Source organism: Nuphar pumila, chromosome 1, assembly GCF_984573655.1.
Source record: "Nuphar pumila chromosome 1, dmNupPumi1.hap1.1, whole genome shotgun sequence".
In the NCBI taxonomy this organism is placed as follows: Eukaryota; Viridiplantae; Streptophyta; class Magnoliopsida; order Nymphaeales; family Nymphaeaceae; genus Nuphar; species Nuphar pumila.
The window spans coordinates 180,817,298-180,831,653 of NC_143249.1; the positions used below are offsets into that span (position 1 = coordinate 180,817,298).

Consider the following 14,356-nt stretch of genomic DNA (forward strand, 5'->3'; position numbering starts at 1 on the left):
ACAAAGAAAAACACAACAAAGTCAACCAAACCACCAAGGTGAACACACAAAAATCCACAAATAGGCTCACACACAAAACCGACTAAAGTGGCCAACACAAGAGGCTAAAGAATAATATTTTATTGATATAAATCCATGCAAGTAGCATTACAAATGGGAGGGGTTTCACCACTAAATATACACAAATAACAGGAGCTCCAAAGAGACATTGGGAGAGGCCCAACGGCTCTAAATAGAGCCTCTGGACCTCCCCAACATCTCTTTTGGTTTGACTAGTCAACAAATGTTGACTAATTCAAACTGAACAAAAAAGTAAAATATAAACTATCCTAACTTAGTTATTAACCAAGTTATATATATATATATATGTGTGTGTGTGTGTGTGTGTGTGTTGTACAAAATACATATGTATTTACACTATGTATATATACATTTTTAACACTTCGTACTCAAACATGTAACCCTGTGACAAGCATATCCACCAAATACATGTTGATGATACACAAGCTGAGTGCAGAACAACAAGAGTAACAACCCCAACATAAATATATAATGCACAAACTGAACATGCAATAACATACAATTAAACAACCATTCAACAAAGTTTTGCATGCAACAAAACCAGAAAACATGTTGGAAATGATAATCCAAAAGTAAGCTCACCCTATATAGTCCATCATATGTGTACACCTTCCCACAATAGCTGTTCACTGATTCATGCCCGCGTGTAACTCGAACAGGGATATCTTGTTCCATGTTATGCTGCAGAAGGAAGCGTACTCAAATAGAATTTTGTACTACAAAAAAATGGTGTCTAATAACATCAAACAAGTACAAGAAAATTGCACAAAAATAAATAGGTATAATAAAACAAATATAAGGTGTTAAGTTGTACATGTATATATATATATAGAGAGAGAGAGAGAGTGATTGGTAGCAAGTTAGGTGCGAAATGAACGTACTAAATGGCCTTTTTTCATTTTATTTTTAGATTCTGACCATAAAGATGTGATCTATGTACTTGATTTTATAGGGATCAACTCTTGAAGCATTCTATTCCAACACATGGGTGGGTTTTTATAAGGTTCAAAAAATCAACGGTCCAAACTCTTTTATAAATTTTTGAGGCTCCAAATATCATTTTTTTCATCGAAAACACATGATCCAGGAGTGGAATCCTCGTAAATCGACCATGCCCGACACACTTATGGGGTCGAAACTGCAAAAAAACACTGGAAGGGCAGAAAAACTCATTTAGCACATATCACTTCACACCTACTGTGTGAGCAGCTACCAATTTCTCTATATATGTATACATATTTTATTTATAATGATGTAATAATAGGTAAATACTTATTAGGGGTATTTTGATCATTTCAGTCTATGTGATAGGTTGTTCGCATTAGGGGCACATTAATATTTTTACTTTATTATTTTCTTTTTGTCCTTTTCTGTTTTTTATTGGGACAATTTGGTCAAATATCAAATAGAGTTATTGGGTTCTTTTTTTACTAGTCAAGAGAGCAGTTGGAATAGTCCAACAGTTCTATTGAGGTTCGTCTCTCTTGTATGTGTATAAATAGGGGCTTTTATCCTCTTTCACTTTCTAATGCTTCTCTTAAGCATTAATGCTCAATAAGATGAATATTTTTTATGTTTTGTGTTTTCTATTTAGTTCTTTAATGTCTTGAATGCACTTAGTGCTTGCATTGTGCCTTTGTGCTCTTGTATTGTCCATTTAGTTGGACTTATGTATGTGCATGTTCACTTTGTGTTTATGATCTTGTAAGCCATTAGAGGCCCTCATTTTGTATTTTCACATATTTCATTATGGGAGGTTCTATTGTAGACATAGTGCCAGCCAGAAACAAAAGTATAACTTTGGAAACAAAAAACCCTAGGCCTCATTAGCCAAAATCAGCAAAAATAGTAAAAAAATATAAATGCATCACCAGCAAAGCAAACGATTAAGAATGTAAAGGGAATCAGAAAATCTCAACTGAAATTTGAAAATCTTCTACCATAATTTTCAACCGCAATTACATGATCATGTTAGGTGCAGTATACAAGATATATCCAATCATATCAAAACTGTGTAAAGCATATCACACGTGCAATCATATCTGAGTCTAGGACTGGTAAACAAACTGAACGAGGTGAGCTTGAGGTGTTCAAGCTTAGTACATGTTTAAGGTGAGCCGAGACAAGCTTTAGCTCATGATGAGCCCAAGATCAAGCTGTCTCCCTTACCCCAAAATATACATATACAACTAAAAAGCTGGATTTAATAGGATTCGAACAGTAGACATATTAAGCCAAGCTTGAGCTGGATCATTTTCCAAAAAAGTACATTGTTTTAAAGTTGGAAGCAACAGGATTTGAACACTAGACATATTGCTTGCAATCTAAAGACTTCAAAAATATCATAAAGGAGCATGCCATTGTTAAAATGTAAAATGTAACATATATAATATGCATATAATAATAGTATTATATTATATTATATTATTATTATATTTTTTTTATTTTCTCTTTTTCCTTTTCTTGTATTTCTTTTTATTTTTATTTATTGTCTAGTTCATTTTGAACTAGACATTGTATTCTAGTCAAGTCCCAACTAGGACTTGACTAAGAATATAGTCGTTGGACCTAGTCCAATGGCAATATTTAGAGCAGTTGGACTAGGTCCAACGACTCTCAAGGAGAGCTCTAAAAGAGCTCTCCTCAAGCTCTTCCACTTGTATAAATAGGGTTGATCCCCCTCCTCATTGAATCAACGCTTCTTATGCATTTCTTGTGAAGAAATAAAGATTTATTATTTTAGTGTGTTCTTCAATTTTTACCCTTTTATGGGTTATGCTTGAAGTATCTACAATAGACACTCTTTTGAAGATTTCTCAAGTTTTTGTAGAAGACCACCATTTAATTACAGCCATATATGTAGAGATAAGGGTTGGGAACCCTTCTCTTGAGAGATATGGCACAATGGGGTTCGAAGACAAACCATTCTATTACTCCAGACAATACTATGAAAAATACATCTAGAATATATTTATTCCTGCTTAATCAACGTATACAACCCAAATTTTTGTTCAGCAAGACAAACTTATTTTATGAGTTCGAACCAGCTCTTTATAGCCCGAGCCACAAGGGGCTTGTCTCATTTCCCAGCCCTATTTGGGTCTCCACACATGACCACACATACAGCCACACATATGCTAGCCGCAAGGGGCTCGTGACTCGTCTCATTTCAAGTATGTTTAAATCATAGTCACAAATCTCGCTCTCAAGTATTTCTCAGCAAGTGAAAATCTCGGGAGAAATTCAAGTTTCATGTTTTTCCCGAAAAATATAGGAAAAAACTCAGCACATTAATGATCTAAAAAAAATATGAAGCATATCAAAAAACTTGTAAAATACATTGAAATTTACAACAAAATTCTTTCCTTACAAATTCGTTAAAATCATGATTTAAAGTAAGCCCTTTACTTCATTAGGATGTGTTGTAGTTTATGTAAAGGGACACGTTTTAGCCCCATACCAATGAGGGAGAAGAGAGAGTGCCCCATAATGATCCATAAAAGGCATCATGTTCCATCATTTCCATTCATAAATAACATGGTTCCCTTTACTGCGAACCGTGAAAACAAAAAAAAAAAAGAAAGTTTCTTTTGAAATTCAAAAGCTCTTTCATTTTCAAGGTTCTTTCTTTATTGAAACCCATGAAAATTTAAGGGGATATTTTGTCTATTGACAAAAACACCCTTTATCGAAAAATCATCAGCACGTATTTTAACAAGGCTTTATCAAAAAGTCATGATAAAATCATGAGAAATTAAAATGTAGTAACTTTTTAAAAATATTGTGTTTTAAATGTTTATTTTTTGTTTTTGTAATATTTCACATTTTTTCGCGTGATATTCAAAATATCGACGAGATTTGTGAGTATGGTTAAAATCTGTGAAGCCATAGGAATTTGACAAACCACCAACTACATGGACTACATTTCTAAGCTACAGTCCGTCAACAGGGAGAGAATTACCTAAATAAAGAACTCTTCACCCCATGTTAGCACTGCATAACAAGTTGAGTCTCTAACCAGAAGCATGGCCACAGTTTGCTAATTCTCAACCCGAGATTGGTTCATTTACTAAATGCAAGCCAGACTTGAGGTTCATTAAGAAAATAAGCAAATAGATCTATACAAAGGCTACCATTTGGTGCCATTGAATGCACGAAGCTATTGAGCTGGAAATCAAAGATTCAAACTTGATCGCCTCAATATGATCACATAGATGTGTTCAGTACAGTTTGCTTGCTAAGGACCAAAGCTTGGATCGAGATATTTCAGTCTAAAAATATGATATTTTAAGTTTTGCAATTGTAATGCATTGTAGTCAATTGATTTTTGAAGCCTTTAGAAAAACCACTTACACGCCACTATCTCATGATTCAAAACTCATTTTCTACTAAACAAACCTTGTAGACCACATCCATAAGGTCCAATTTAAAAAATAAAAATTAAAAAATATGAAAAGAAGGAGATTCATACTCAATATTTGTGTGCATTCAATAGCACCAAATATTAACTATATATAAATCATAGTCATTAATATATGAAATATTTTGAAAATATCGCAATAAATATTGATATTTTAAAGTAGCCAATAAAATCGGAAAAATCTCGCAACATTTTCAAAATATCATGACATTTTTGCAATATTTTTTAGATAATATTATTTTTAAGCATTTTAAGACAAAGAAAAAAGAAAAAAATCAAGTGCACACCTTCAAAGCTAAATTCCCGCGTTCCATCACCTGATCACTAATTTGACGTTTATTACCAAGCAAGTCATTCCCCCCTTGACCAGTGTAAACAACATCTTCAGAGTTATCTAAATCATCCTCGTACATCCCTGAAAGAACTATAGAGACAGCGAGTGGAAACTTCAAATGCCTGTACTCAGCCTGCAATTTTGAGAAGGTCAATATCCAGGCACACATAATATGTCAGCACATAGCCTAACCATATAAAACGATCAACTAAGTATCACACAAATCATCTCTAGCTTAACACAACAAATCTTTTGACGAGAATTCCAGCTCAAAAATACAAAATAAATTTTAAAATGAGAATAGGAGATAAAATAAGCATAAATTTGACTTCAAAGCCTGACAAATATTACAGATATTCCAATTTGAGTTAAGAAAACCAAGTTTCCAGCTAACATACATTTATAATGACTGAATTTTCAATCCTAATGAACTACACTTCAATCAAATGCAAGCCACAATTTTCATCTTGATAAAGGCACATCCAAATGCCTTTGCAAGACCACATTTCCCTGCTTGCCATGCAAACACCCAAGTTATATTTAAACGGCTTTGCCCAAAATTTTGCAGCCAGGTTACTGATGAACCTTTATTAAACTTTGATATATTGTCCACAAAACAAGGTTTGCCATGTGCTTCTTACCTATTTAACCCAAGTAGAGTGTGCATTGAACACAAACAACAGAGTTCTAATTTTTCCACATGGCTTGAAGGGTGAGATATTTAAAATGTTAAAAAGAGGATGCCATTGTGCACTCCCAAATCAAACAAAAGATCATGCAGGTCGACCGTAACACTAGCAGGCCATACAAGATCAAGGTCACACCCATTGGCCAGCAATGATGCTCATGTGAGAATAAATTAAATTATCAAGGAGAGATTTCATGGGGTAATCATTTCAATTACCAAAAGAAGAGTTGATAAGGAACACAAGCAAGTCTCACATCTTTGTCATCACTAGTAATCTAAAAGGCCTCAAGTGCAGCCATTGGGTTCTTACCCTTCTTTATCTCTTCCCCTTTTCTAGCAAGGAAGGAGGGTGGTTGGCAAACTCGTAGCTCAAGAACTTTTAAAGGATGAAAAGTTTGTGATGCACAAGGAATACAAGAAGTGTACAAGCATAAGAACAAGCAAGAGTGGATGGTCAAACCTCAATACCTGTGATTGAATCAAAGATGGAACAGAAGAATGGGCCATCAATACATCAATAAAATAAGATGGAGTGCAAGAATGTGGAGGAAGACAACCCGACACTGATCTATTGCAGTTTGAGCATAGTTAGATATTCTGTCTTTGTAGTAGACGGTGTTATCCTCCATTTTTACTTTTCAAAAGATCACGGAATTTTAAAAGGAAATACAAAAGCCCATTGTCGATTGTCAAACTCCTACTGCAACTGCCAAAGTCAGAATATCTAGAAGTTGAAAGCTCAAGTGAGGAAGATGAAGAGAAAAATAACATATTAATGCATAATGCCCTGAACATAATGAATAATCCTTAACATGGAGGCAAGATGAACTGTATGTCGCACTCATAAGTTGGTGAACCAAATGTACTGAATAAGTAATATAAGATTGTCAGATGATCAAGTAAATAAGAGTCTCTACCAAATGCCTATCTATAATTGGATGACTAAGTGGCAACCCACCCATTGATCTAAACTTGAAATAGTCTTCGATAGGTGTGTCCACATGCTTGCATCATGAATTAGTCTAACTCGAGTCACTAGGCCTCTTACTTATGCTGCAACAACTAATAGCTCCACGAGTGCACAGCTTCAGGCCCTAAGAAATTGTGAAATAAGCCCAAGAACATCATCCCAAACATCAGTCCAAAATTGTGCTTCACAATAGCTACTAGTTGAATATTATCACCTATAACAAGCATAGCATTAGCATACAAAAAAAAGCAAAAAATGTACGTATAATGATAAAGAAATAAAGATGGGGTGAATCATCATAACTCTATGCAATACAAGTATCTTACTGCAATATTAAACTTTTGAGACCATGTTTTGTGGAACTGTTTGAAACCATACACTGCATAGTGAAGCTGATAGATTCTCCACTCAAAATCTAATATACTAGGGGAAACTCTACAAAGACTTTTCCCTCCAAATCTCTACTGAATGGATTCTTCACATCTAGCGGCAATATATTCCACTTCTACAACAACAACAACAACTGCGCCTTCATCCCAAAACAATTGGGGTCGGCGATATGAACCAAAAAAGAAAATCATTTTGGGTCTTCCACATGAATCCTTCTCCTCCAATCATTTCTATGCAATGTCATGTCCTCGGTGAGGTTCAAAGCATTCATATCCTTTCCTATCATCTCCATCCATGTCTTCCTAGGCCTACCCCGACCTCTTTTAACTAATATATTTTCCCATTTCTCCATCCTTCTAACTGGAGCATCATTAGGCTTTCGCCGAATATGTCCAAACCACCGTAAACGATTCTCTCTCATCTTATTTTTAATGGGTGCAACGCCTACCTTCTTACGTATCTCCTCGTTTCGAATCTTATCTTTTATTATATTTCCACACATCCATCTCAGCATACGCATCTCAGCTACACTTATTTTTTGAATATGATGTCTCTTGGCAGCCCAACATTCCGTACCATATAGTAAAGCGGGCCTAATAGTCGTCCTATAAAACTTTCCCTTCAACCGCAATGGCATTCTACGATCGCACAACACTCCAGTTGCACTTTTCCATTTCATTCACCCAACCTTTATCCTATGATTTACATCTCCATCAATTTCTCCGTACTTTTGAATGCTAGATCCCAAATATTTGAAACAATCATCCATCGGTATATCTTGCTCACCAAGCTTCACTACACTCCCATCACTACTTCGTTGCTTACTAAACCGACATTCCATATATTCTGTCTTACTCTTACTCAACTTAAAACCTCTTGCTTCCAATGTTTGTCTCCATAATTCTAACTTAGCATTAACCCCAGCTCTAGACTCATCATTCAAAACAATATCATCAGCAAACAACATACACCACGGCACATTTTCTTGAATTGATCTCGTAAGCTCATCCATCACTATAGCAAATAGGAAAGGGCTTAAAGCAAATCCTTGATGTAACCCAACCGTTATAGGATTCTAATTGCAAAAATATTAAGTAGCATATGTGAGCTACTAGAGCAAATGTCTCCACATAATCAATACCAAACTGTTGCTGATAATTCTCAACTACAAGTCTTGTCTTATATCATTGAGTGCTCCCTTTTGATCTTCTATTTATCTTCTATACTCACATATTGAACGGGCTTCTTTCTTATGAGCAATTTAGTCAAGTCCAAAGCATGCATACTTTCTAACTTAAGCAACTCTTTTGCCACAGTCTGCTGCCATTCAAGCTGAGAAGCAGTTTCATGACAGGTGCTAGCTCAACATAAGAATTAACTAAAGCGAGAAAGGCTTGACATTGAAAAGAACAGGAATCATAAAAAACAAGGCAACAACAAAGAATTAAAGGATGCAAACAATGTCTTGTGACACTGATATATTTTCTGGGGTGTTTGCCCATCATCAAGAGAGGTAAAATTGAGTTGACTGCTAAGAAAGCCATCTGTATCATGTATGACTACCAAATAATGAAATACAATCATGACATGAAGATCTACAAGTATATGTTTGAAGTGTTCTCTAACTTTATTTTTCTCTTCAAAAGAAAAAGGAATGAAAATTGAAGTGTCAATCTCACCAGTTTTTTTTTTTTGGTATTAGATACAAAACAAGGAAGATGTTCCAAAAATACATGTCCAGAGGTCCACGACATTTTTCTACACATGATCGTAACAATGGTAGTCCTTTTTACCCTCAAGATATCAAGACAATACTTGAAGACCTTTGAGCAAAGGAGACTAACTATACATATTTAGAGGATGGTGCATAACAGATAAAAAGTACCAATAATGTCACTGGGTGTAATCAACCTATTATTTTGATATGTGACACCATGAAATGATGTACAATACACACAAAAGGAAACAAAAAGTTGCAACAGGAGAAAATCAAAAGAGAGATCTAATCTTCAAGATTTATAAGAACTAAATTACTGAACATGAAAGACGGTAAACAAACCCTGAATGCAGTGGATTTCAAGATGATAGTGCTGCTTAGAACAAGGGGGGAAGTGGGAAGAGGATATAGAACCAATGCCTCAAATGTTAAAGCAAAGGATGCCACAAAGGTTAAAAATGGGAAACTACAGAAGAAAAAACCTCCCACATCAAATAAGTTGGTAATTAAGTATGGAGACTATCACCATCATCGAAGCTGTATCCCAACTAACAACAGTAAGTAATGAAATGAGAAACATATAGTTTTTAATGCATAATACTGTATTTGTATGGCATTTCTTTAAGGCCCCTCCCTTTTCGAAAATGATGAAATAAAAAAGAACAGAGATGAAAGCAATGAAATGCATAATGTGCACCAAAACATAGATCAAGAAGTTGTACAACTTATTCACGAGTATTCAAGCCCTTATCAATTACACGGCACTGGAAAGTCAAAATATCCAAAAGAATCATAAAGGTTGAAATACAGCCATATTAAGTTGAAGAAGCCATTAAACTAACTTTCGATATATTTATCGAAGCTATATTAATGAATAAGCATTTTCAAATAACATATAGCTATTAGCAATTTAGCAGTTACCAATTTGCTGTAGGAAAGTCCCATATAATCAATCCCATTTAGCCAATGACCATGAAATCCAAGAACAACCATCTCAGCCCGAGAAAAGAATTGATGTCCAGCATCAATGCCTGCCACAGGTACAGGAACAGAAATTGCCAAACGGAATGAAAATCAGTGAAACATAGTCAAGTTTTAAATGCATTATCCCTTAGAAGAAACAACCAGGAATTTTACATCTCAAAGTACCAATATTTCATGGAAAAAATTTATATCAAAAGCAGGAGCACATACCTGCAAGATTCCCAAATCTTTTACCAGGGTAAAGAACAGTATTGTTATCCAGCATCTGCCAAAGTAGTAAACTAATAAATTCCGCAGGGGGAAAACAGCATAACTAATTGACAAGAATATCATAACATGCACACACACACCAAAAGGCATAGAAAAGTAGAAATTTTTCTTAAGTTAAGACTCTTAGCAACATCTCCACAAGGCGATTTTACAAATTCGTAGATGATTTTCTATAAATATCAAAAAAAGTGTCTCACTATATTTAAAAACAAATGCAGGAAATAATACAAAAGATAGAAAAAGAATGTACTTTGATTTTGTTTCTGCAGAAAATCAGAAAATATTTTCAACTAGTATTGCAGTGCTATCATGATCATGTCACAAAACTTTTGAATGAGGGTATGTTTATACCATGGTTGTCAGTCGAGTTAGCAGGAAGCGGAAGCCGGAAGCGAGGCACTTTCAAAATTTTAAGAAGCGGGAAGCGTGGGACAACTTAGAAGTGAATCATAAATCATCTCGGAAGCGAACCAGATGCGACCTAGGAAGCGAACAAGAAGTGTGGGAGAAGCGAAAAAAATAATAATAAAAAATAAATAAAAATACGAAAAATGAAAAAATGAAAAAAAGAGGATAAGCGAGGTGGAGGCATGCTTCCTCACTTGCCCGAGTGTTTCCGGTAACTCTGGTTTATACTTTATATGTATATAAAATGGATCCACAATACTTCAAGAAGCTTACTAGACACCTAATAACATGAAACTCGCATACCTTGCAACCCTGGTTACCAAGGTTCATGCAAATTCATATTAAACGGATGCACATATGCATCGTGTGCTCAGAAGTAATAATGAAGACCCAATTATTTTCTCGTCCCCATTAACCCAGGAAATTGAGAAGTGACACCAAATCTTATCATAACCAATTCAATCCCCAAACTAAATCCATTTTCTAGTTGTAAGTTCGCAAAAAGTACGGCAAGTATATTTTCCAAATTAAGCATCGCTAGAGCAAAATAGTCACAGAAATGATAAACAAAGATAGTACATCTAGTATCGACATCAATGTTGTCAGGATCATACCAGGCCTTGAAACGATTTTCTAAATGATTCAAGGGATAGGCCAATTCAGATTTTGAAATGAATCAATCTCAATCCACTATCAACAACTTTACTGAAGAGGTCATAGACTCATAACAAGCTTTTTGCGCTTGTTTACGATTGTAAATAGCTTTATCAAGTTTAAGAATTTTTCCTTTTTTATTTCAAGAACAAGTGAGGGATCCACATAGACTTCTTCACAAAGATCACTATTTAAAAAAGCATTTTTGACATCCAACTGGTATATAAGTCATTGTTTGATAGACGTTAGTACTATTAAAGTTCTTACACTAGCCATCCTAACAACCAGACCAAAAGTTTTTTCATGATCAATTTTATATTCTTGAAAATACCCCTTAACAACCAACCTAACCCTATATCTTTCTAATGATCCATCGCTTTTTATTTTTACTTTATAAACTCATCTACACTCAATAGTCTTTTTTTCAAAAGGAAGAGTTATCACTTTCCAAGTGTTAGATTTATTGAGTGTCTCTAACTCTAGTTTCAAGGCATCTATCCAATGTAGATGTTTAGCTTCATCAAAGTTTCAGGGTTCATAATGAGAATGGATCATCATTAGACAAGCTCTATAATTTGGGGAAAAAATCATATGACACAAATCTTTAAAGAGGTCTAACACTTCTAAAGGACAGTCTAGGTAATGATTCCTCTACTTGGTCATCTAAAGAGAGATCTTGTTAATATATATCAAAAGCATTTTGATACACATTTCCCTCACGTCATGTGTACACACGAACATCATTAAGATACTCATTAGGAGAATCATCCCTTGGAGGAGAATTGTTATCATCACAAATTACATCATTAGAATGATTTCTAGGTAATAAATCAAATACAAAAGAATAATCATTATCTTCCTTGGGCTTTTGATGTTCAAATCCATTTTGATCCTCAAGAAAAGTCACATTTCTTGAAATATAAAGTTTGTTATTTTTAACATCATAACACGTATATCATTTTTATTTTCACTATAGCCAACAAAAGCACATTCAAGAGCCTTTGGTGAAAGTTTATCTTGTCCTTCAAAAAGAACAAAACAATTGCAACCAAAGATTCTCAACTTTTTCAAATATGGAGACATTTTGAATAATATTTCAAAAGGAGAAGCATTTTTTAGACACGAAGATGGAATCCTATTTATAAGATATATTGCGGAAAGAACAGCTTTGGCTCAAAAAAATTGAAACATTTTTGGAAATAAGAGTTCTTGTAGTTTCAATAAGATGTCTATGTTTTCTTTCTGTAAAACCATTTTGTTGAGGACTTTTTTAGCAAGATCTTTGTTGAATAATTTCATTTGTTTGAGATAATTTTGAAATTCATTTGACATGTATTTCCTTCTGGAATAAGATTTAAAAAATAGCAATATTATTTTGAAATTGATTTTGAATAAAGATATAAAATTCTTTAAAAATATAAAAAACATCCGACTTGAACCTAAGAAAGTAAACTCAAGTGTATCTAGCAAAATCATCAATAAGGATATCCGCCCTTAGATATGACGGGTGTCGATCCCTATACATCAAAATGCATTAGCTCAAAAGGTCTCCTTGAAATAAAATTGATATGTAGAAAAGGAAGAGAATGCATTTTTTCAAGAATGCAATCATTGCATGTAAATTCCTTTTCATTACAAAATTTTGCTAAGAAAAGAAAGAGATCAACTTAGAGACACTAGAATGACCAAGCCTTTTGTACCAAGTCACAACATCTTTAGAGTGCACATGATTACAAAAAAAATTATATGGCAAAGACAAAAAATCCATATAATATAGGTCTCCTCTTCTATGGCCTTGCCGAATCCGCTTCTGGGAGAAAAGATCCTACACAAAGCAATTTGTTGGTGAAAAAGAGATACTACAACCAAGATCAGGTATTTGAAAACACAAAAAAGATTTAAATAGAGGTTTGGAATAATTCTAATTTCTTTAACATAAAATTCTTTTTCTTTACTCAAAATATTTTAAAGGCTTCTGATTCCTTTAACATCTAAGGATGTAACATCAGCCATCGAAATAAATGAATTAAAATATTTAATGATTTGTTCGAATAAAAGATACGCATTTGGTGTCATATGAAAGGAAGCACCCAAATCAAGAATCCAAGAAAACATATAGGGAGTTTATAAAACCATGATACTAAAAGTGGGTGTGGAAGAGTTGTTTCTCATAAATTGTTGAAGTGCTTCCATAAGTTGAGCAATGGATCCTTTAATGTCTTCGTCCCTTTTTGGTTCTTCATTTTTATTGCTTGGGTTATCTCCAATGGAAGTCACCTTTCTTTTAAGCTTAGGACAATTGAGTCTAAGATGTCTTGGTTCATTACAAAAATGACATAATTTTTTCTCCTCCACCATTGTTGTTATAGTTATTTTTTCAAAAAATAAAGAGGTTTATGTGTCCTCGTATTGTTGCCCAATTTAGATACTGCATGAATCTCATCAATATCTTTTCTAAGAGCTAAGCAAATTTCGTCATGGCATAAATCAACAAGAACTTCACAAAGAGGAGTTGATGCCCTGTGAAGTAGGGATCCTCTTAGTTGTTCAAATTTGAGTCGAAACCCATGAATGAATTGAAAAAATCTCTCTCTTCATTTGCTTTTGCCTTATGGCAATAGCACTTCCTTCCCATTGAGGTTTAAGGAGAGAAAGCTCACCTCATAGAGGGGATAAAGTACTATAATAATTTCTAATACTCATATTATCTTGCTATATTCTTGTTACGTTTTGTTGCAAAAAGAAATTCCTAGCAAAGCCTTTTTGAGTATGAATACCTTTCATGAAAAATTAAGCTCCATTTGCCTTTCTAAATTCGGCTAGATTAGCACAACTTATTCACATTATTCATGAACCATGCCAATATTTTGGCATGCTCAATTTCTCAATCTTCAATTTCGGACTTTGTTCTCTTCCTTCTTGATGAGCATTAATTGAGATTCTGGAATGGTGCTACATACATATCCCCAAAGTTTCTTGCCTTTGAGATTGTTTTTCATAGCAGCCGCCCATATTCTACAGTTGATCCCATTCTATGTCACAGGGATTCGGCTAGCAGGGTGCTGCACCCGCGTCGACGTGACTCGACGCGAGTGTGGGTGTGGCACCGGGTATGGTCAACCCGATCCTGGGTGCGTTGATCGCACCCAAGATCATTTTGGTCCATTTTTATTTGGATTTTTTTTAGAAAAAAATTGCCCTGCAAAATTTAAAAAAAAATTTATGGACAGCTTCTTGTTGTTGCTGCTCCTGTTTTATAAAGGGGCACTTGTGTCCACAACATCTGGCGAGCTTTGTTGGCATCCCATGCTATTCTTCCCTCCAAACAATTAATTCACAGCGTTGGAAAACATACTGTTAACTTGGAAATGATGATCCGTCTTCCACAAAAATTAAAACCAAAATTCAAGAGCCTTTTGAAGTCTTTATGCTTCAACCAA

At 34.5% G+C, this 14,356-nt stretch overlaps 1 protein-coding gene across 1 annotated transcript in view; it reads right to left on the minus strand.

Annotated features, from left to right (window-relative positions):
• The window catches only part of SUVH4 (histone-lysine N-methyltransferase, H3 lysine-9 specific SUVH4-like protein), a 52,971-nt gene that overhangs the window by 24,574 nt on the left and 14,041 nt on the right, over positions 1–14,356 (minus strand). The window contains exons 5-8 of the mRNA XM_090001061.1: positions 9,795–9,849; positions 9,522–9,631; positions 4,789–4,968; positions 664–762 (exon numbers count right to left, since the gene is read on the minus strand). Of these exons, the coding sequence (XP_089857187.1) occupies positions 664–762; positions 4,789–4,968; positions 9,522–9,631; positions 9,795–9,849 (444 nt within the window). The remainder of the gene's footprint in view (positions 1–663; positions 763–4,788; positions 4,969–9,521; positions 9,632–9,794; positions 9,850–14,356) is intronic.